This window comes from Podarcis bocagei (genome assembly GCF_964188305.1).
Source record: "Podarcis bocagei genome assembly, chromosome: 5".
NCBI lineage: Eukaryota > Metazoa > Chordata > Lepidosauria > Squamata > Lacertidae > Podarcis > Podarcis bocagei.
This window is the reverse complement of record NC_138129.1, coordinates 33,500,730-33,523,640: the sequence shown is the minus strand read 5'-3', so window position 1 is coordinate 33,523,640 and position 22,911 is coordinate 33,500,730. Positions and strand designations below refer to the sequence as shown.

General features: G+C 45.2%; 2 protein-coding genes across 2 annotated transcripts in view; both read left to right on the top strand.

Moving 5' to 3' along the window:
• LMOD1 (leiomodin 1) overlaps positions 1-13,404 on the top strand; it is a 31,045-nt gene extending 17,641 nt beyond the window's left edge. Inside the window, exons 2-3 of the mRNA XM_081194710.1 lie at positions 6,237-7,976; positions 10,516-13,404. Coding sequence (XP_081050836.1) covers positions 6,237-7,976; positions 10,516-10,542 — 1,767 coding nt within the window. The 3' untranslated portion in view covers positions 10,543-13,404. The remainder of the gene's footprint in view (positions 1-6,236; positions 7,977-10,515) is intronic.
• Positions 13,405-15,948: 2,544 nt separating this feature from the next.
• On the top strand, positions 15,949-22,619 carry LOC308587507 (uncharacterized protein). The gene is made up of 2 exons (XM_081195160.1): positions 15,949-18,622; positions 21,884-22,619. Exons 1-2 carry the CDS (start codon positions 18,178-18,180, stop codon positions 22,420-22,422), a joined length of 984 nt encoding a protein of 327 aa, XP_081051286.1. The 5' UTR covers positions 15,949-18,177; the 3' UTR covers positions 22,423-22,619.
• The last annotated feature ends 292 nt before the right edge of the window (positions 22,620-22,911 follow it).

Genomic DNA, 22,911 nt, shown 5'->3' with positions numbered 1-22,911 from the left:
CTGCCTTTCTGACCCAGCAGCAAACCATGTCTGAGGGTTTGGTCCACTTGTTTGCATTCCAGTCCTGGAAGGGCAGCTCTAGACACTGGACTCAAACGAGTCTCGTAATCTCTTAACTAAATACAGAGATCCTTGCTTTTTCAAAAGGGAGTCTGTTTATGGCCATAATGTAAATAATGTCTTAAGGCAAATTTGTTTTAACTATGTGCTGGGTTGTTGTTTTTCCATATTTCTTAGACCAAAGACTGCCTTTTCTATGTGGGAATGTTCTGGGGTGCAGGAGAGGATATATTGACTAATTATATCCTTATCCAACTTGTGCTAACAAGTTCCCAAAATATCAGCAGAGTTTATACACATTCCCCTTTAAGTACACAACGGTAACGTGTGCACAGGTTCGCTAGAACCTCTATAATAATTACTCTGGTAATTTCCCCTTTGTTCCCTCTTAAAATACAAGACACAACACAGTCTTTATAAAAGTATAAAAGAGTTTACTCACGATCTGTTCACAATATGATCCCAGACGGCAGACAGGCTTAAAAAGGTAAAATACACTTAGAATCTATCTTATAGGAAGATAGGCCTCTCCTCTCTTGGCTGAGAGCCAAGAGGGCATCCTGCTTCTTCGAAAGGTGATGGCAGAGAGAGAGAGATGGCTGCCTGCCCTGTGCTTTTGTCATTACCTGCACAGGTGAGGCCACACCCACCTCTGGTCACATGTGGAGGAAGTCCGTCCCCAGGAAGTTTACCTGCTTATGGACAGACATCCCTCCCCATGTTGTAACATGTACACTCTAGGAATGTTGTCATTGACTGCTCCTGTGTTTACATCCCACATACCCCTTCTCAGGCAATACAACATATACTAAACATAAACAACTTTATTCAACCACCCAGAGTCCCAGCTTGACACGTAGATTCTGGAAACTCTCTCTTGGTAGGGGTTTCGTCAGGATGTCAGCAGTCATCTCTTGGGTGCTGCAGTAGGATAGTTCCACAAGTCCATCCTGGATCATCTGGCGTATGTAGTGGTATTTAACCCCAATGTGTTTTGTTCTGGCCAGGAACTTCTCACTCTGTGTCAGCTTCAGGCAACTTTGATTGTCCTCTAGCAAGCTGACAGGCCCTTTTCTCACCAACCCAAAGTCCTTTATGAGTTGATCAAGCCAGGCGATCTCTCTGCAGGCTTCTGTTGCTGCAACGTATTCTGATTCTGTGGAAGATAATGCTACACAGCTCTGTTTATAACTGCCCCATGCAACAGGTCCATCCCCAAACATAAAAACATGACCACTTGTTGATTTATAATCAGCATTATCCCCAGCCCAATCAGCATCAGTGTACCCAACCAACTTAGGGTCTCTGACGGCTGGTAACCTTAATTTACAATTCATGGTACCCTTCAAATATCGCACCACCCTCTTTACACCTGCCCAATCATGCTCAGTGGGAGAATTCACTTTTCTGCTAAGAATCCCCACAGCATTAGCTAAGTCAGGTCTACATGTGGTAACTAAATACAAAAGTTTACCAATCGCCGACCTGTAGTCATTGTTATCTGGCAACTGCTTCGAATCCTGCTGATTCTTCAGGAAGTCAGTAGCCATCGGTGTAGCAACTGGATGTGCGTCTTGCATCTGCATGTGCTCAATTAGCTCGTGGATCTTCTGTCTTTGGCTGAGAAGAAATGAGCCGTCCTCTTCTCTTTCCACCTGGATCCCGAGGTAGTACTGGACATCTCCTAGCTCCTTGACCTCCACCTCCTTGCTAAGGTGTTTTACTATCTGTGTATAGTCTTTCTCATTTGCTGTGGCAATAATCAGGTCATCAACAAATGCTAGGATATATGAGAATTGTCCATTATTTGACTTACTGTACAAGCACTTGTCAGCATCGCCTTGCTTGTACCCAAGTTGCGTCAACATTTTATGCAACTTCTGGTTCCAGGCTCTGGCAGCCTGTTTAAGTCCATAAAGTCCTTTCTGCAGTTTGCACACTAGATGTGCCTCATGTGGTTTTACAAAACCTTTGGGCTGTTTCATGTAAATTTCCTCTGAAATCTGCCCATGTAGAAAAGCGGTAGCAATGTCTATGTGTTTCACTCTCATTTTCTTGGAGGCTGCAATGCTTAAAAGCATTCTTACGCTGCTGTACCTCACAGTTGGTGCAAAAACTTCATCATAGTCTTCACCAAAACGCCGTGAAAATCCCTGTGCCACAAGTCTAGCTTTGTAGCGCTGCACTTCTCCTTCTGACCCCTTCTTAACCTTGAAAACCCATTTACTGCCAATGGCCTTCTTACCGGGAGGCAGCTCAGTGAGTGTCCAGGTCTTGTTCTGATGCAGTGCATCCATCTCCTCCTGCGCGGCCTTCCTCCAGAGACTGGCTTCTGCAGCTGGCATCTCCTGTATCTCTTCCCAAGTGGAAGGTTCCTGTGGAAACGCCGACCCTGCAAAGTAGGACAGCCGTGATGGTGGGACACCTCTGTTGGTTCTGGACGAGCGCCTGACCTCTGGTTCTGCAACCGCATCAGCTTCCTCATCCTCCTCCAACGCAGGCATGTCCCCATCTGAGTCCTCATCTTCATCTCTGGTGCCGCCAGGGTTCTGGTCCTCTGCGTCTTCTAGTGCGTCGCCTGTAGGGGGCGCTGTAACACTCGAAGGCAGATAATTAATTTGTGGGGTCTCAAAAGGGAAATATACAAACTCTTGAGTCCTTTCTGACTCATCTGAAGAATCCACAACAGTGTTCTTAGTGTCTACTTTTCCATATTCATCAACATAAACTGCATGGTATGCATTTGTCTTACCAGTTTGTAAGTCCATAATTCTGTATCCTTTGCCTCCAGAAGCATATCCCACAAGGATACCTGCTTTTGCCCTGGAGTCAAGCTTGTGTCTGTGTTCCTTGGGCACGTGGAAGTAACACGGACTTCCAAACACACGTATGTGCGACAGATTGGGAGCTTTCCCATGCCAAAGTTCAAATGGTGTGCGCTCTGCACCTTTAGTTGGCAGTCTATTCTGCAAATAGACCGACGTGTATACTCCTTCGGCCCACAGCTTTTGTGGCAAACGTGCATCCTTTAGCATGCACCTTGTCATGTCCATAATGGACCTAAACTTTCTCTCAGCTATGGCATTCTGCTGTGGTGTGTAAGGAATTGTGGTTACGTGTGCAATTCCTTCCTTGGCCAGGAGAGCCTGCATTTCATTTGAGCAGTACTCACCTCCATTGTCACTCATTAACACAGCTGGAGCTCTCTGGAATTTGTTCTTGACCATGGCAATGTATTCCTGGAGCTTGCCCACTGTCTCACTCTTCTCTTTGAGGAAATATACAACACAAAATCTTGAAAAGTCATCCAGAAATATTAAAATATATCTATTCTTTCCCAGTGAGGGAACATTCATGGGTCCACATATATCAGTGTGCACTATGTCAAGCACTTTGTTGCTTCTTTGCTCTGCACAACGCGGAAATGAAGGTTTTACAGCCTTCTCAGTAATACAGCTTATGCACTTTGCTGGAGCTTTGTTGCTCTGCTTTACCTGCAAACCTCTTACAAGATTTCTTTTCTGTAGATCCAGAATGACGCTGGCGTCCCTGTGTCCTAGCCTTCTGTGCCATAGGTCCAGATCTGCTTCATCCTTCTGGCTGGAATGTGCCACTTTTGCAGACTGGTTCTCTGAAAGATCAAGCTCATATACACCATTTATTAGCTTTGCTTGAGCAAACACTTTGCCATTTCTAGTCACTTTACATTCTCCATTTCCAAATGTGACCTGGAAACCTTTCTTGTCCAAAGTGGACACGCTGATTAAATTGCAGCTCAGCTCTGGAACGTACAAAACTCTAGAGATTGTGTTCTCAATGCATTCATTGTTTATATTGCATTTCAGACTCATGGAACCTGCACCTTTTGCTTTAACAATGTTGCCATCTGCAATCTCAATTTCAGGTCCTTCTTCATCATTTATTTCGTTAATCTCATTAAAACAGTCCTTTTTATATGAAAAATGCGAACTGGCACCTGAATCTAAAATCCATTTATTACGTTTATTTTCACGATTCTGGACAGCTAAATTCCTTTCTTGCAGTAACCATGTGCATTCACATTTCCCCTTCTTTTCCCCTTTTGGCTGAAAGGGGTGGGGTTTCTTGGCTTTAGGAGCTCTGCAGTTCTTTGCAATGTGTCCTTCTTTGTTACAATTAAAGCAAATCACTTTCTTAGGCATCTCTTTGGACTTTGTACATTGCCTAGATGCATAACTGCTGTCCTTGCTTCTAGCATTTCTCACTGGAGATTCAGCTCTATCTCTGCATTCTTCTTTTAAATAACCAATCAAGTCTTTAAAAGTCAGACCTTGTCTATGAGCCATCAAACTTACAAATGCGCTAAAACGTGGTCCAAGTGATGATAACAAAAATGCTATCTTTGTATCCTCATCAAAAGCTTTGGGAGTCAGATCAATTCTTTGTATAATCTCAGTAAACTTGTTGATGTGCTCTGTGAATTCCTCTTTTGAATTCATCCTCAATCTGGTTAATTTACACACCAAGTTTCTGAAGCTGTTTATGCTAGATTCTCCATACACGCGCTCAATATCTCTTAAGATTTGAGATGCATCATCTGTACTATTTATTAATGATAGCTGCTCATCACGAAGTCCACTCAAAATTATGTGTCTAGCTTCACTGTTCATGCGTTTCCAAGCACTTATCTTGGCTAAATCTCCCTCTGACGATCCTGTAGGCTGAGGCTTTAAAGCTTCCAAAATATGCTTATAATCTAAACATGCTATCAAGCGCTGCTTCCAGTGCATGAAATTGTACTTATTCAGGACAGGCATTCCTAGCTTTGCATCACTATCAAAAGCTGCTCTAGCCATCTTAAAATCCAAAATTTGAAAATTCTTCAAAATTTCAAAATTTCTCAAAATTTTAAAATCAAAATCTCAAAAATCTCAAAATACAAAACAATTCTTCACTGCCTTGGGTCACTGTGAACTCTGAGGGAAGGGGGGGGTTGCTTAATCCCCACTGCACAATGAAACAAAGGACCATGTGCTTACCAGGAAGTTAACTCAGAAAAATACTACTCAACTCAAAATCACAATCCAATGCAATCCTTCAAAAATACGCAGAAATATGCAATACTGGGCCCATAACCCTTTGTGGGAATGTTCTGGGGTGCAGGAGAGGATATATTGACTAATTATATCCTTATCCAACTTGTGCTAACAAGTTCCCAAAATATCAGCAGAGTTTATACACATTCCCCTTTAAGTACGCAACGGTAACGTGTGCACAGGTTCGCTAGAACCTCTATAATAATTACTCTGGTAATTTCCCCTTTGTTCCCTCTTAAAATACAAGACACAACACAGTCTTTATAAAAGTATAAAAGAGTTTACTCACGATCTGTTCACAATATGATCCCAGACGGCAGACAGGCTTAAAAAGGTAAAATACACTTAGAATCTATCTTATAGGAAGATAGGCCTCTCCTCTCTTGGCTGAGAGCCAAGAGGGCATCCTGCTTCTTCGAAAGGTGATGGCAGAGAGAGAGAGATGGCTGCCTGCCCTGTGCTTTTGTCATTACCTGCACAGGTGAGGCCACACCCACCTCTGGTCACATGTGGAGGAAGTCCGTCCCCAGGAAGTTTACCTGCTTATGGACAGACATCCCTCCCCATGTTGTAACATGTACACTCTAGGAATGTTGTCATTGACTGCTCCTGTGTTTACATCCCACATTCTATAGATGTCCTTTAGCTAGAGGGCATGTTGAAGCTGGATATGCAGATTCTAGAAAGTTTGGGTCCTAGCCATGCCAGAAATGAAATCCGTGTAAGCCAAAGAGATTCAGATGTAGGATTTTGGCTCATAAGGGACAGCAAGACCTGATGTTTATAGAAATGCTCATTGAGATCCAAAGGGCAAGTTCATTATGTGGAAGGTTTGGCATGAGCTGATCATGGATCCACGTCAGAGTCAAATGAGTGTTAATAAGACATTCCTGTCTTAAAATGCATCTAGGTTATTCTTCTTCTCAATTCTAATTAAAGCAGATTTGGGGAGGAAATGGATAAGCTCTCCTTAACCGCTGTCATTTTCTCCTATTAAATATGACAAACATAGCCTCCAGGAGTAAACTGCATTTTTGCTGCATCGTCAGCATGCTTTTGTCTCAACAAACATTTCTTTCTGCATTTCTCCCCCTGCTCTAGGAAGAGAAAGCAGCAGAGAGGAAGAAAGATGTGAAGATTGATGAAGAAAAACGAAAGGAAACCCATGGTAGAGATCTGAAAAGAAGCAAATCTTCTGATCTCGGAAAAGAAGGGAAAAAAGAAGAAAATATCCAGAAAGCTAATCAGAAAGGAAAGGATGAACTGGACACTACTAAGAACACTGGGCCAGTCAATGAAGAGAAGAAGGAGGGAAAGAAGTTACCCAAAGACAAATACAAAGCCATCTCAGTGGACAACAATGAAATTAAAGGAAGGTGGGAAGAAAAGGGGCTGGCAGCCAAGATCAAAGCAGTTGAGGAAAAAAGGAAAGAAGAAAAGGCAACAGAGCTGAAGAGGGGGACTGAAAAGGACAAAAAGACGGGGGATAAAAAAGAACCCGAAAAAACAGGAGCAAAGGGCTCAGCTTTAAAGTCAGGCTTAGACAGAAAGGCAGAAGACAAAAAGGAACCTGAAAAAACTGGAGAAAAAGGTTCTGCTTTAAAGTCAGGCTTAGACAGAAAGGGAGAAGATAAAAAGGAATCTGAAAAAACAGGAGAAAAGGGTTCCACTTTAAAGTCAGGCTTAGACAGAAAGGGAGACGATAAAAAGGAATCTGAAAAAACAGGAGAAAAGGGTTCCACTTTAAAGTCAGGCTTAGACAGGCGGAGAGAAGACAAAAAGGAATCGGAAAGAAATGGAGAGAAAAGTCCAGCTTTAAAGCAAGGATCAAATGTTGGCAGTTATGCAAAATCCCCAACAGATAGCAAAGGAAACTCCGAGGGGAAAACCTCAGTGTCAGGGCAAGAGAAAGGGACAACAGAGGCTCCTGAGAGCAGCCCCTCTAACCTGGCAGACGGCTCTTCCAGCCAGGGCACGGAAGAGGAAGCCACCAGCATCTTTGATGAGCCCTTGGAGAAAGTGAAGAATAACGACCCAGAGATGATAGAGATCAATGTCAATAACTCTGACTGCATCAACAACGAGATCCTGGTGCGCTTTGCCGAGGCCTTGGAATTCAACACCGTTGCCAAGGTCTTTGCCCTGGCCAACACACGGGCAGATGACCATGTTGCTTTTGCCATTGCCATCATGCTGAAGGCCAACAAGACGCTGACCAGCATCAACCTGGATTCCAATCACATCACGGGCAAAGGGATCCTGGCCATCTTCCGTGCTCTGCTGCAGAACAACACTCTGACCGAGCTCCGCTTTCACAACCAGAGGCATATCTGCGGAGGGAAGACGGAGATGGAGATAGCCACACTGCTGAAGGAGAACACCACCCTTCTGAAGCTGGGCTACCACTTTGAGCTGGCAGGACCCCGGATGACCGTGACCAACCTGCTGAGCCGCAACATGGACAAGCAGCGGCAGAAGCGCCTGCAAGAGCAGAAGCAGGCTCAGGGAAAAGGGGAGAAGAAGGACTTGCTGGAGGTGCCAAAGGCAGGAGGCCTGCCAGCTGCTTCTTCACCTAAGGCCTCCCCAAAGCCATCCCCCAAAACGTCCCCTAAAGTTTCCCCTAAGAAAGCTGGAGCCCCCGAAGCACCACCTCCACCTCCTCTGGCTCCTCCTCTGGCTCCTCTCCTGGCTCCTCCCCTGATCAATGAAAACTTACGGTTGTCACTCTCTCCGGCATCTCAGAGGAAGATGGTAGAAAAAGCTCTCCCTCCGCAAGAGAAGAACTCCAGAGACCAGCTTCTGGCAGCCATTCGTTCCACCAATGTCAAACAGCTGAAGAAGGCAAGCAAAGGGCAAATGTGGGAAGCATCCTGGGGTGAAGTCCTTGCTGGGTTCATTGAAGCTACACTCTTAATAATGCTATCTAGGATTAGTGCTACATACACACACTCCCCCTGGCCCATCCCAATCTCCTGTGTCTGATAAAAGGCATATTTTCCATCACTTGCATTCTAAAAAAGTACAGAGTGTTGCTGAGAACTGCCCAAGGAGTACGAAGCCCAGAATGGCTCATTACTGTTAAATAGCATGTGCATTTATTTATTAATAGTATTTGTAGGCCACAAAGCAGCTCACAACTTATTATATTATTCTAGAAGCTGCCCAGAGTGGCTGGCAAAACCTAGCCAGATGGGCGGGGTATCAATAATAATTATTATTAAAGATAAAGCCATTAAAAACTCAATAACAATTGAACAAGTCAGAGTTAACAGTGTTGTGCTATGTAAAAATGCTTCTCACAGAGATGAATAAACACCTTAAAGCTAAGACAGCTTAAAAGGCCTGGGAAAATTAAAAGGTACCAAAATGGCAACAAAATAAAAGGAAATGAGCCTCTCTGGGGTCCTTGCAAGGATGATAGCTGGATTATCAGGTTCACACTGGGAGCTGATTTCATTGAATAATTTAAAGGAAGGAAGAGGGGAAGAGGTGAGAACTGGAAACAAACATGATCCCCTTTTGATACATGAAACGTTTCTTGCATTGATGTAAAATCCACAAAATATGTACACACATATGACAGTTTTGTGACATCTATGCATCTGCTCAGCTTTCCAGTATGTGAACTCAAGGCTAAATAGATACTTTCATACTTCACCATTGATGCACTACACACTTCCTACATTGCTTCCTAGTTCAGACGACACGCCAAACCATGGTAAAGGAAGCTTAATTATACCTTGCCATGTTTGAACACCATTGTTTGCAATTGACAAAAGAAACAGAATGATAAATTACTGAATTGACAAACCAGACTTTGTGCAAACAAGGGTTGAATTGACAAGCTATAGTTACCGTGGTAGTTCTGTCTTCAGAGACTGCTGTGCAGTTGAGATAAGAGTGACATTGTGGATCTTAGGTGCTTAGAGAATGGAAAATGAAAGCAGACAAATACTTCTTAACCATGGTTTGCTGTACATTTGGAAGCTCAGACCATGGTTTGGGATGTTCAAATCAGATCTGGTATGATGCCTGAACTGAGTCATTGTACAAAATATGTAAACTAAAATATGAGGAACCACATGTATCTACTTTGCCAGTCTTATGCATGTTGTGATGCTCATTCACCAATAGGCTTCTTAAAACATTTCCAGGACATATTTAATTTTTAAAACCCTAACTGATCATGAACCTGGGTTCCCAAATGACCACCTGCACTCACATGGACTTCCTGGTTATTAAGATAATCCCTGAAAATAAGAGGTGCCCCCCCACGGTGCCCCACCAAACAGGGATCCGAACTATCAGGTGGTGGCTCCCTTTGTTTTGAATGCTTTCCTGGTGAATATTACCTTGAACCAAGTTTCATGTTCTTTGTATGGGAAAATCAATTATTTACCTTGGCCTTGTGGAGGTTTTATTATAACATTCTAAAACAGTTTAATAATGTTTTAGACCATCATGCCCTGTTAACACTATGTTTTTTTCTGCTATGATGCTATATATACTTTCAAAAAATACTACATTGGTTTAGTTATGCTCTGGGAGTTTTAACTGAAGAGCAGCTTATAATATCTCTGACCACTAACCAACCAAATCAATATTAATAATAATAATAATAATAATAATAATAATAATAATAATAATAATAATAAATTTATTATTTCTACCCTGCCCATCTGCCTGGGTTTCCCCAGCCACTCTGGGCGGCTTCCAACAGAAGGTTAAAAATACATTAAAACATCAATCATTAAAAACTTTCCTAAACAGGACTGCATTCTGATGTCTTTTAAATGTCATATAGTTATTTATTTCTTTGACATCTTATGGGAGGGCATTCCACAGGGCAGGTACCACTACCGAGAAGGCCCTCTGCCTGGTTCCCTGTAACCTGGCTTCTCGCAGTGAGGGAACCGCCAGAAGTCCCTCGGCGCTGGAAGTCCTCAGTGTTCGGGCTGAACGATGGGGGTGGAGATGCTCCTTCAGATATACTGGACCGAGGCTGTTTAGGGCTTTAAAGGTGAGCACCAACACTTTCAGTTGTGCTCAGAAACATACTGGGAGCATATCCATGGCATAGACCTCAGAGACTGTGTTCTTAAATATATGTTGTAAATGCTTGTAGATCCATGCAGGAAAAAACACAGACAGAAAAATAAAATGAATAGCTCTTCATATGTGAAGCAAGATTCGCATAGATGCAATTAACAGGCACATTTTTGTAATGGAAACAGCAGATGTGGTGTGCATGGGGAGCAGTACTAGGATTGCTGGTCTGGATGAAAATTGCTCCCCCATCCTGCAAGCTGCTATTTTCATCACTGATAGCTTCCTTTGGTTTTAGATCTTGCATTAACAAGCACACCTTTTATCTTGGCAGGTGGAGGTTCCCAAGATACTGCAATAGGGAGCAGAATCCAGATTTCCCTGGAAGGATGAGATTGCCAAGGCTGAATCACTATGTTTGTCTCTCAGGTGACTGTTTACATGAGAAGGACTCAGCAGGAGCAGGAAGCTGCCTTGCTCCAGTCCCAAATGAGCAGTGTTCTGTACTGGGTTGAACTGAATTGGATAAAAGGATTGAATGAGCTGCCAAGGAGACGTTGTGTCAGGAAGAAGCAATATTTATTTTTAGAGCTTTTCAACCACGAAACATTTTTTTTCCCGTGAGAGGAGAGGTCTGCAGACGCTCAGAGTGTTATGTAACTGGGTTAATTGTCCAATCCCCCGCCTCTTTTCGGAGTTTTGAAATAAAAGTGGGAAGTATTGAAGAAGCCTATATTTTCAGCATCCCTGCTTATCTTAAGACAGCACGGCAATCACTTGCCACTAGAAATATATACAAGAGTTAAGCCACACTGGAGTAGCAGCACAGAAGAAGAAAACTGCCAGGCTCATCTTCAGCACAAAATGACTCCAAAATTGTGTGTGTTTGCGTGCACACACACAAAGCAGCAGCATGTTCTTGCCATTTGCTGCTAAATCTAACTGGTAGCACCAATGTCACTCTACCTGGAATATTATGAAGCAGAAGGTTGGAGGAGAAATCACTGGGCCAAATCTAATTTCCTAATGTCTCTGTGATCTCAAGGATTCCATTTCTCTGATAGATGATCATGCAAAGGCTGGGTTTGTTCCCTGAAGAAGCATGAAAAGCATTGCACGTTTCTGTGTTTTGAATGTGTGTGTATGTAAATGGCTTCTCACCGTACTGCAATCAAACCTTTAAGCACACGCGTGGGCAATGGCTCTGAAAGGATTACGGATTGTGCTGCCGTGATGGGGGGAGCTACATGGTGCTTGAACCTCTGACATAAGCAGCATCTTCCAAACTACTATTGTGATGCCTAATCTTAAGAGGCCTGATGGGAGGGAAGGAGCATATTATGGTTGGCCATGCAATGGAGGTGTTGGCAAACGCAAGTAGTGGCTGTTATGTGTACAAGGGCGGGGGGGGGGATCTTGAAAGCTTGCATTGGGAAACCTTCATTCAGAATCTCCAGTGCTCAGGGCACACTGTGACAACTTCTCATTCATATATTTCTGGCACTTGGGCTGTGTCATGATAGTCAAGATCAGGCTTCCTCAACCTCGGTCCTCCAGATGTTTTTGGCCTACAACTCCCATGATCCCTAGCTAGCAGGACCAGTGGTCAGGGATGATGGGAATTGTAGTCTCAAAACATCTGGAGGACCGAGGTTGAAGAAGCCTGGTCAAGATGACAGTAACCTAGCAGAGAGTACAGAACTCCTGCTTCACTCCTTTGCTACAGAAACAGCATAAGGCTTGTTTTTGGGACCAGAAGGTTTCTGTGCCAATTCAGAACTTTTCAATATAGTTCAACATCTGCTCATTTGAAGAGAAAGAGGTACTCCCAAGGGAGTAGCATTTGTGGCCTGTTGACCAGTGTCTCCTGAACTATGGTCAACAAGCCATAGCATGTGGGCTGTGAAGATACTATGTCCTCCAACCAACCTATGTGTCAGATTCAGCTTCCGTGTCTTGTCTCTTCTCTTTGCAGGCAAGTGAAGTCCAGCTCATACATTACCTTTGCAGCATGGTAGCTGCCCAATGCTCTCCTGCGGTTGCTTCCCATTATGCACTGGTAACATGTGGAGGTTCTGCATTTCCACAGATAGCCTGGAATGCAGGAGTATTTCCCATGCCAGCAACAGCAGTTCCAGTGGAGGGGCACTGCCCATGTATGTAATTCAGACTCCCTGTGTAGTGTGCAGGAACATCCATATGCTGCTGATGGGCATTTGGGTCAACCACATGGAAGCACTTTTGAAGTAGCAAGTGTGCCACAAAGAGAATGTATGGAGGGGGCCTGCAAGAAGAAGAGTAACCAATGGCATCATCTTTCTTCCTTACTCCTGCATGGAGTGAGTGATGGATAATAGTGGTATACCAGTTCAGCTACAAGGATGTTGCCCAGTTCAGTTCCTTGCAGCTTAACTAGTTTGTGGCTCAGCCTGTACATAAAGAAAGAAAGATTATATCTATGCATTTGTATGGCTGTAAGAGTTTAATATATATACAGATGGATATATATCTTAATAGATTTCCTCTCTAAGGAGCAGAGTTTTATTTCTCACACAAACTGCCAAAGCTTGTCTGCACTGAGATGGTGCCAAGTGATGCAGGAGCAAGTGACTGGGAAGTGATTTGCTTACTGGTCTGTTTAAATCAGTTTCCAGATCAGGAAACTCATTCATGGTTCCTCTGCGGTAGGAGAGAAACCAGCAAGATTTCTCACCCAGGAACAGGTAGTATAGAACACTCTCCCCCGCAAGCTGCACATGTGTTCATCCTTCCATGAAGGACAAGTGGAACTCCTGTTAACGTGTCTATGGAGATCCTCGCAACACAAAAAGGCTTTCCCTGCCTCTTCTCTTATCCAGCTGAGCATGCAAACTCTGCAGTTAGAGGGGTCCTAATAAGTGAGGGTAAAATACAGGAGGGGGTTTATGTAGCACTTGAAAGAGAACTGTTCTTTGTGGGTTTTAGTTTTTTTTTAATCAGTCTTTGGAGAGGGAATCTGTGCTTGCTTACTGAAAAAGAAAGCAGTATTGGATTTAGATCTGTAGCACATTTTGGACAAATGTTGGAGGAGAGAGAAATAACAAGAGACAAATCGCTTGAGCAGGTGATCTCGGGTGCAGAAGCTGCTGCAGTTTTCAGTTCCAACTCATGAGTGTAAATCTTATTTGAAATATGTACAAAATCACCCACACTTTCATTAATAAAGCTCACAAAATGCTGCTGATGGCGAGTAGTGGAAAATTCTGAGGCTGTGGGCAGTGAATACCTTTAGACTTATGCAAGTACGTGCAGATTTGGACAGCTTTGTAGGTGTGTCAACTGGCATCTGGCATCAGAATCATGTTTCAAATACCCTATGAACTCATTTATTACTGTTACCCACTTGACATGTGAGCAACTGAGGTTAAGAAGCAATGGTTTTCTTGCAATTGTAGTTGGTCTGATCACAGAGTCCAGAATTTTTGTTTCGGGTCCGGCTCAAAATAGGTGATAAAATAAGTGGATACTGTAATTGGTTCCTTTTCTCTGTTCTTTTTAAAAACTAACCAGAGCATGTCAGGAACTTGCAGAAATCCACAGCTGGGATAGGACATTTCTCTTTGTGTACAAACACAAGAAGCCCACCATGCAGCCTGAGTGTGTTGGGCACTGGGCCAGAGAGGAGCTTCTCCCTCCTGTTGCTGCCAATTCAGAGGGTTGCCTGCCAGCTCTGTGCAGAAGTCAATCACTGCTGACGAGGGTCTGGCTGACTCCAAAGGCAGCTGAACTGCTCCTCAAGAGTCCAGAGAAATGTCTATATTTGGGCATTTTGCATAGACTAGCCCAAGCAAAACTTCATTCCTTTGCTCTTCCTAATAGTGGGAAGCCTTCCAACTGCCCAGAGCGGCCAAGAAGAGGAGAGAAAACAAGGCTTAGTTCACAAGGACCTCTTCCTTCGTTACCAAGCTACACTCACAGCAGCACTGCGGTCCTCCCTCATCTGGTGCTTTTTCCACCTGTGGTTCTCCTGTCATTGCCACCAGGTTCTTTGCCATCAGCACACAGCTGTCCTCAGTCATAAGAGCACCCGGCAGGCTCTGCTATCCTATCACAGATGCCCCTTGACTTCTGTAAGTCAGTGCCACATTGCAAACAGTCCCACAGGTGGCAGATGAAAATAGAAAAGAAGGGCAAGTGATGTGAAAGCAAAGGAGGAGATTTACTTTCATGCTATTGGGTTGCATGACCCGCCTAAAATGACCGGCTGATGAAGTCACAAAGACTTCATTTCCCACCCACCTAGAAAGCAATCCCCCCCCCTGCAAATCCTCAGTATGGGTCTGAATTTCATTGTGTCCCACAAATTCTCCCATTTCTCCCACACTGCTACAGTGATATCCAAGACCAAAATGTTGTCTGTTATTGTCCCAGCCAATGAGGTGAAGTTGGAGAAAATGCCACAATATTAGAAACAGATTCAGTGCACACCACCAGCCATATACTGAGGTTTTTCAATAAACATAAAGTGGAAGACTGAGATCTCGGTGGCATGAGGAATTTGCAAGTAAGCAAGGCTTAAACACTCGTATGGGGTGTTCCTATTTGCAGACCCAGGCTTTATTTTTTCATACAGTTTCGTAAATGAAATTGCTTATATTTCTATTATATCAGTGAGTTTACACTGTTTTGCATACAAAGCAACCATGAAAAATTGTGACTAATGTTGAGAAAGGTAGTGGAGGAAAAGAGGGCTGCCTAATTGATTATTTGTGGGGCGGACTTTTCGGTCTGTGCAAGCCAAATAACTTGTGCCATAGCATTTGTTTCTGCAATCTGCACAGAACTTGGGAACTTAATAAATGAAGATGTTTACACTTAAAACAGTTTTACATGAGCATCTATGAGGGAGCCATTCCAGCAGTGACTCAGGGCCAGATAACAATGTCTCGGGCTATGGGAAACCATAAATGCTAATTGCTTGAGTGGCGCAGTCCCTGAATAGAGCAACTGTAGTCACTTAAAGAGGAATTTCTGTGCTCTTCCCTTCCCTCTAATATTAAAAATGGCATCATTGAGATGAGGACAATTCTCTACCCTTGGTGGTCTCTCTCTGCACTGTAATGCATAAAATGAGGCTGTTTGGGGTCATAGCACCATCACTTCCCCTTGGCCACTCAGAGCTGTGGAACTTCTGCTTTCCACTGAAAATAATGAAAAAATGGATGGCCTGTCTTTCCTCAGTAAACACACTGGATTTCTCCACCTAATGCTGGAAGGTGTACCGGGGGACTTTAGCACCCTTTGTTATTTATGGCACTGATTTATGCTGTCCCAGGACTACTAGAGGGATTTCCAAAGGATTCGCCATGTTGGTTTGTTGCAGCAGAAATAACAAAGGTACCTTAAAGACAAAAAAAAAGTTATTACGGCATAAGCTTTCATGAACCGCAGCCCACATCATCAGATGCAGGGCAAGTGGTCCTCAGTTGTTGGGTATATACACACACACACAAAGGTAGGAGTTAAATGGCAACTGAATTTTAAAAGTACAGTCTGTGACAATTCAGTTAGATAACAAATGTATGCAAAATGACCCTTCCCAGTAGAAATGATTGGAGATGGACTATCATCTTAGCAGTGCTGTAGCGTGGGGGGTACATGGGGGGCCAGCCGCACCGGGTGCAACATCTGGGGGTTAGGGTTAGGGGGCACAAATCCACGGGTTAGGGGGCGCAAATTACTTGCCTTGCCCCGGGTGCTGACAACCCACGCTACGCCACTGCATCTTAGCATTGCTGAGTAATTTAATACTTTAAGTGAGGCAGAAAACCACGATCTCTATTCAGACCCAGAACAGAATTGAATGTTTTGATAATTTAATTTGGAAAAGAGATCCTGTTCTTTGGTTTGATCAGTGACAATCTCTTCTGCCCCTTTTCTGGGTGGATATCTGCAAGTTCCCTGGGATGCAAAATATAGCTTGGAAGTGGGAAGATTGATCATGAAAACAGTAGGAGGAAAGGAGTTATCATTTCACCACTGTCCCAGTCCACACACATGCACAATTTTTAAATTTTAAAAAGAATGAGGATTATTGGATCATGGATCTCCCAATGTCTCAGGAGCTCAACATGACATAACCATGGTCTTCTCATCTCTGATGCCCAATCACTGATTCAAAAAAACATTGGGCAGAAACCTGCATTCCAGGAAGCCTTCTGTCCTCCCAAGTGAAGCCCCCCCCCATGTGCATCCAAAATCTGTTTCATAGAATCATAGAGTTGAAAGGAACCACAAGGGTCATCTAGTCCAACCCCCTGAAATGCAGAATATTTTGCCCAACATGGGGCTTGAACCCATGACCCTCAGATGAAGAGTCTCATGTTCTACTAACTGAGCTATCCCAATCCTCCAGACCAAATTTTGAGGGCACACAGAGGGCTGCAGGGAGAGGAAAGGAACATGTGCTTAGCCAGGATTTTTGTTAGGGGGAAAAACTTCAGATTTGTATTATCAATACAACCCCCTTGACTACGCCCATGGAGAGGAAGGTGAAGTTCAATGGGGCTAGCGCACTGTTTAATCAGTTATCACTTCTTTTCTTTTTCTCCAGAATTGATTAAAATGTGAAGGGTTACCAGCGCTTTCTGAGTGAATATTGTCTGCCAAATTCCAGACAAATAGGTGCATTTGTTTTTTCTGCTGGACACCTTTTAAGTAGGGGTGGGGTTTGTTTGTTTTTTGCAGGGGGCAGTAAAAATGGAATCATCTGTAAAGGGGCCTGCTTTTTATTGGGAAGAGGTCAGAAATAAAGAAATATATGGGAATTCTTGTTCAGCTTCATTTCCACATTCCCCTCCTGGTGAAAGGATCAGTAGAAAGATCAGGGTCCTTAGATCCCACTTTCATTAGAGCACCAGTAGTAGTAACCATTATCACAAGTTGTGGAACACAACACTTAGGGGAAAAACACAGGTGGCAGGGGCAGAGCAATGGATTTTAATCAAGGCTGGACACTGTCTTACTCCAGTGTTTGTTCATCTTGAATAACTATCATCAACCCCGGCACTTTGATTTCACCAATCAGCATGCACTGAAAGGATGGAGAAATAGTCTGGGACTTCAGTTTCCACTTGGGTGATGCAGCCCTGCCCTCAAGTGGTGGGATTCTTGCCTCACATGCTCAAGGAAAGGCACATTGCTATTGGTTGAAGGGTTGTGGTTTTGTTTTTTTAAAAAAACGGTTTGCAGAGGTATTTTGTTTTTAATATTTTGGGATTCAATCCAGGCACAATTAAGGACTTTCAAGTCCCATTAAGCACATGTTTAACTGTGCGAATGATGGGAATTTATTGAACCAAGTGATAGCCCTAATACACGTAATGTACGACGATGGAAATCCTGAACCAACCTGCTCCTGGCTAGAGCTGATGGGAAGTGAAACCCAAAACAGTGGCGACTGCAGGGCACCAGGTAACCTAAAGCGGAAGGAAATTCATCTCCACGCACCAGACAAGCGGGATTCCCTAGTCAACAAAAGTTTATGTCACAATATATTGATTAGTCTTTAAGATGGGATTCTGGGCCTTTTGCTACACGTGTGACGTGCAAGAGGAATTACAGCAGGTAGCACCTTTCACATCACTGCCTCTCCGTGAAAAGCATCACCTGTTGAACCTCTGCCCGCCATGTGGGATAATTTCTGCCGGGTGGAAGAGCGGGGATTCCACATGGATCAGCTTTAGCCGTGCAGGGGGGCAGGGCCGGGGTCCAGCTCCTTTAAAGGCACACACGCGCAAAAACACGCGCACACCGATTCCCACGCCGCCCATTTCCTTTCTCTGCGCCAAGTGCCTCCGCCAGGGGGCGAGAGAGGGGTTGGCCCGGCGCAGCCAGCAGTAGACAAAAGACTCTTGCGCTCTCGCTCTCTCTCCGCGCCGCCTCCCGCGCGTTTGGCCCACCGGCGGCGGAGAGCGATGTGTCTGGGGCGTGCGCGCCGCCGGGCGGAGGCCGCGCGATGGCCGGGCGCCGCGGGCTGCTGAAGCGCAAGCCCAACTTCACGCTGCAGGAGATCGACGTACTGATGAGCGAGGTGCTCCGCTACGAGCAGCTGCTGTTCGGCGCCGCCACAGTCAACGCCTACGAGAAGCAGAAGATCTGGTGGCGCATCACCCACAAGATCAACGCGGCCGGGCGCAACCAACGCGACATCGGCGAGGTCAAGAACCGCTGGCGGGGACTGCGGCGCCGCGCCAACGACAAGATCGCCCGGCACCGCCTCCTGCAGCGCCAGGCGCAGGCCGGGGCGCGACCCCGCCTCGCCCACCTCTCCGGTAGTGGCGGTAGCAGCAGCAGCGAGCCCCACAGCTCACCGGAGCTCGGCCCCGAGTGGGCCTCGCCCGGCGTGCGCCCCTCGGATGCGCCGCCGTCGCCTGCCGCTATGGAGGTTGTGGCTCTTCAGGGTGAGTGTTCTCCGCCCACAACCAAAGGTGGGCGAACCCTCAGGCGCAGGGACCCAATGCGGCCTCTCCATTTGGCCCGCGGGATGCCATTCGGCCCGCGGGATGCTCTGGTTTAGCACCGCCCCCTCCGTAAGCCACGCCCCTCGCGGACCCTGTCACGACTTCTCATATGGCTTTCTGGAATGTGTGTCCTTTGGGGTGACAAACACCTTTTGCTTGCCTGAATGGATGTATGAGTGTGTGCATGTGGTGCGCTTTTAAAGCACATGGCTTCCCCCCAAAAGAATCCTGGGAACTATAGTTTCCCACCCACAAACCTCACATTCCCAGTACCCTCAGCAGACTAGAGTTCTGAGGATTCTTTGGGGACTTGTGTGTGTGTGTGTGTGTGTGTGCGCGCGCGTGTGTGTGTGTGTGTGTAAACCTCTGGATTTCATCTCTAGAATGTAGCTTTCCACTCAAACTAGAAATCACAGCCACCACTGACATGTTGCTCCTTAGAAGGTTGGCCCACAAAGCTTCCCCACTTCTGAACTAACCAGTGACCCTTTTCATCCACCCAGCAGTGGCACCAGAAATAAATGTTTCTAGGTAGGAGGCACAGATGGGGCAAAGTATATTTCTAGATGGGCAAGTTGTAACCCACAGGTTAAGATCACTGAAAGAAAATTAACAGCATATATTGATGACAGGAGTCCAGCAATGGGAGCGGGGCTTGTTTGGAGGGTGATTGCCCTGCCCCCTTGCCCCTCTCTGGCACCATCCATGCAGCAGCCTCATGGAAGTTGAGGCATCGCTCTAGCAGCACTTACCGGTAGCTCCGTTTGGGCTAGCATACTCACAGCATGCCCGTAAGGCACATGTATCCAATGCACATTTAAAGCACGTGACTTCCCTCAAAGAATGCTAGGAGCTGTAGTTTAAGGGCACTGTGAATTTTAACTCTGGGAGGAGGAAAACTACAATTCCCAGGAATCTTTGGGGGCAGGAACCATGTGTTTTAAATGTATGGTGTGGAATTGCCTCTGGAAGGGTTTAAAACAGCGATGGGGAGCTGGCAGGCGTCCACACATTGAATTACAGTTCCCATCATCCCTCACCAATGACATTGCTGGCTAAGGCTGGTAGGAATTGGGCATACAGGCACCTGACCACTGATATAAAAAGTCACCTGGGGTGTATTTGTTGGACCAGCAAAACAAGATTTTGGTATAGCTAAGAAACACGAGCCTCCACTTAGCGGTGAGAAGTATTTCGATAATAGGTTTACAGTTGCTGAAATTAGAGAAGCAAATATATTTTGCCATGTATCCATTTGTCCAATAAAAATCAATCCAAAATCTCTTTAGTAGTTCCATTATTGCACACCCAACATAAATTTGTTATTGCTGCTTGCAGACACTGTGGGGAGGCGTGTGAAATCAAAGCCCTATCAAAGGGCTAAGCTGCACTGGGAATAACACATTTAAATACCTCTGCTTACACAAAGGCTACCAAACTGGAGGCATTTGGGGAAACAGAACCATAATTAACTAGCAAGTTGTTATCACATTTGCCACTAATATGTGTGTATATATACATATATATATACTCTTACTGCTGGAGTGTGAACTCTGGAAGCCTCATTGCACTTTATAGTAATGTGATGTTGGGCGAAGGCAATTATTTTCCAAACAGAGGCCACATCCACACCCTGATTTAAAGCGGTACCATGCCGCTATAATCAGTCATGGCTTCCCCCAGAGAATCCTGGGAAACGTCATTTGTTAAGGGATGTTGAGATTTGTTAGGAGATGCCTATTCCCCTCACAAAATTATAATTCCAATAATACCCTGGGAAGAGGACTTGATTGTTTAGCCACCCTGCCAACTGCAGCACCCTTAACAAACTACACTTCTCAGAATTCTTTGGTGTGTCTAAAGCGGCACCGTAGCACTTTAAATGTATGGTGCAAATATGGCCAGCATTTGCTTTCATAGCCTGCTCTCTCAGCTTTCTGTTCATTTGCACCACCACCGCCTCTGCCTTGATGTATTTCCTGTTCTTTTGCCCTCTTGGCCTTCAGGCTAGGTTCATTTTTATCAAAATCACTATTTTTAACAGCATGGATTGTCTTTGAAGTGCTGACATTGCCATGCATATCACATGACAAGATAGGAAGAAGTTGCACTAATGATGCAATGTAGTAGAGAGTGGCATCCTGATAGTGTGGGGAGGTATTTCTTCACAGCAACAAAGGATGAGGGAAGTTAGATACAGCAAGACAAGAGCCTTTTAGACTGAGGGGGAAAGCATTTCTTCCTATGGCTATGTACACATATTTTTGTCAAACTATTTTTACAGGTTGTTGACATAGTGGAAAGCTTGCGTTGTTTTTTTCAGAGGTAAAAATGGCCCAAGGGCATGCATACAATTAGAAATCCCTCTTTCAAGCTGCCTTTGACTGCCTAATAAAAAAGCCTATTATATGGACCAATGGTCTAACTGAGGAGATTTCACCCCTCCCATATCCAAGAATCTGCTGATGTTCTCTGCTGATTCTCCAGAGTGGAGGGGGCGGTTTCTGCTCTCTACTTATTCCGCTCCAGCCTCACATCAAAGAGAGGGGGAGAGACTGAGTGTTAGAGAGAGATCGTGTGTATAGATAAGATTGCTGCTAAGAGCAGCTGCAGACACTCAGTGCAGTTCAGCATTTCCGCTTAGACTCCATTTAGCTCTGTACATAGTTGTGTATTATAGTTGTAGATAGAATAAAAGAAGATATTCTACAGAGCTGCTCTCCGAGTCGTCTATGCTCTGCTATACTCTGCTATACTCTGCTGTGCAATGACTGTCTTCTTGTTGAAGTGACTCCGGTGCTCACAACTCTAAGCTGTGAGTCCACAGCACTTTGACCTGTTCCTGTGCAGAAGGTGGTCTGCTACCCAGCTTGCCTAGCCCAGTCGGGGCTGAAGTGTATGAGTCCAGTTGGTGGCACTGGCTCAAGGGCGATGCTGACACTAACGTGGTATAAGGCATCTTCTTATACTCCATCTTGCAGTGCATATTTTTCTTTTCCACTTTCTTGTCTCCCTGTACCAAAACATTTCTGTATGATGCCCTTTGATATAGGCTCTTGGGACAACTTGAAGTTGGCTTTTTCTCTCTCTCTCTCTCTCTTTTAACTGCTGTTTGGATGTCAGGAAGGGCCTGAAAGGGCTCGTGATTCTAGCTGGCTGCTACTTTGAGTTAACCTGATCTGTCCTCTCTGCTCTGGGCAGGTGTGAAGGAGGAGCCAGTGAAGGAAGAACCAGTAGATGTGAAGTCAGAGCCATCCCACTCCCTTCCCACTAAGGCCATCCACCAGCATGGGAGCCAGGGGGCTAAGACGCAGCTGCTCAGGAGCTCTGCCCATGCCCCCAATGATCCGTGTGAGGGCTGGAGGAGAAGCCCCTCAAATTCCTCACAGACTGAGCTCTCAGAGGCCCTGGGTTCGGATTATGCAAGCATCACATTTGACCACGAGTCACCACCACCTGGGCACCTAGGCGACATAGGAGATATGGTTGCTCCTGAGACTGTGCCGATTCAGGAAGGGCTGTCAGAAAGCAGCCGCCTGAGCCTAGCAGAGAGGCGGATTGTCCAGTCAAATGAGCAGCTGGCACAGGAGGTGCGTGCCTTCCGGCAGGAATATACTGAGAGCCACAGGGAGACGGCCTCCATCTTGCACAGCATTGCTGAAGCCCTGAGTGGCGTCTGCAGCAGCCTGTCCGAGATCCGGGACCTCTACCTCCGCCAGCAGGTGGTACCCAAGCAATGAGGGATCCACCGGCAGAAGATGCCAAGCACCTCTGGGTGCAAATGCCCTTTCGCGGAAAGGTGCCAGCTACTCCAGAAGTGACTAATATGGGGAAGAATTTATTCAGCTATTGCAGAGTTACAGGTTTGTTTGTTTTCAGGATAGGTTTTCCTTTGGATTCTCCTTCCATTCCCAGCTCAATAAAACTGTGAAATTGATATCTCTGCTTAAGAATCAGCTACCAAGCAGGGCATGTCTGTGGTATTGGTGGACCATCTAGCTAAACAGTAGTTTGTGCACTGCGTCACCCTGCTTCTGTCTCCACTGAAAACCCAGAGTCCTTTTTCTAAGGGGTGAACAACCCTGATTTTTCTACCTCCATTTTACTTACTTGGTCTTATTGCTCCAACTGCCCCTCCACACTGCTCTTTTTCCCCCTCTGCCTATCACAGTTACCAGCAGAAGGGTCTTGGTTTGCCCTGCTGAAAATCACCAAGAGCTGAAACTTGT

Bases quoted from the DNA above. Each gene is read 5' to 3' on its own strand.
- LOC308587507 (XM_081195160.1), top strand. From the start codon at position 18,178: ATGGCCGGGCGCCGCGGGCTGCTGAAGCGCAAGCCCAACTTCACGCTG. The intron at 18,623-21,883 runs GTGAGTGTTCTC...TGCTCTGGGCAG, and splicing joins GGAGGTTGTGGCTCTTCAGG to GTGTGAAGGAGGAGCCAGTG.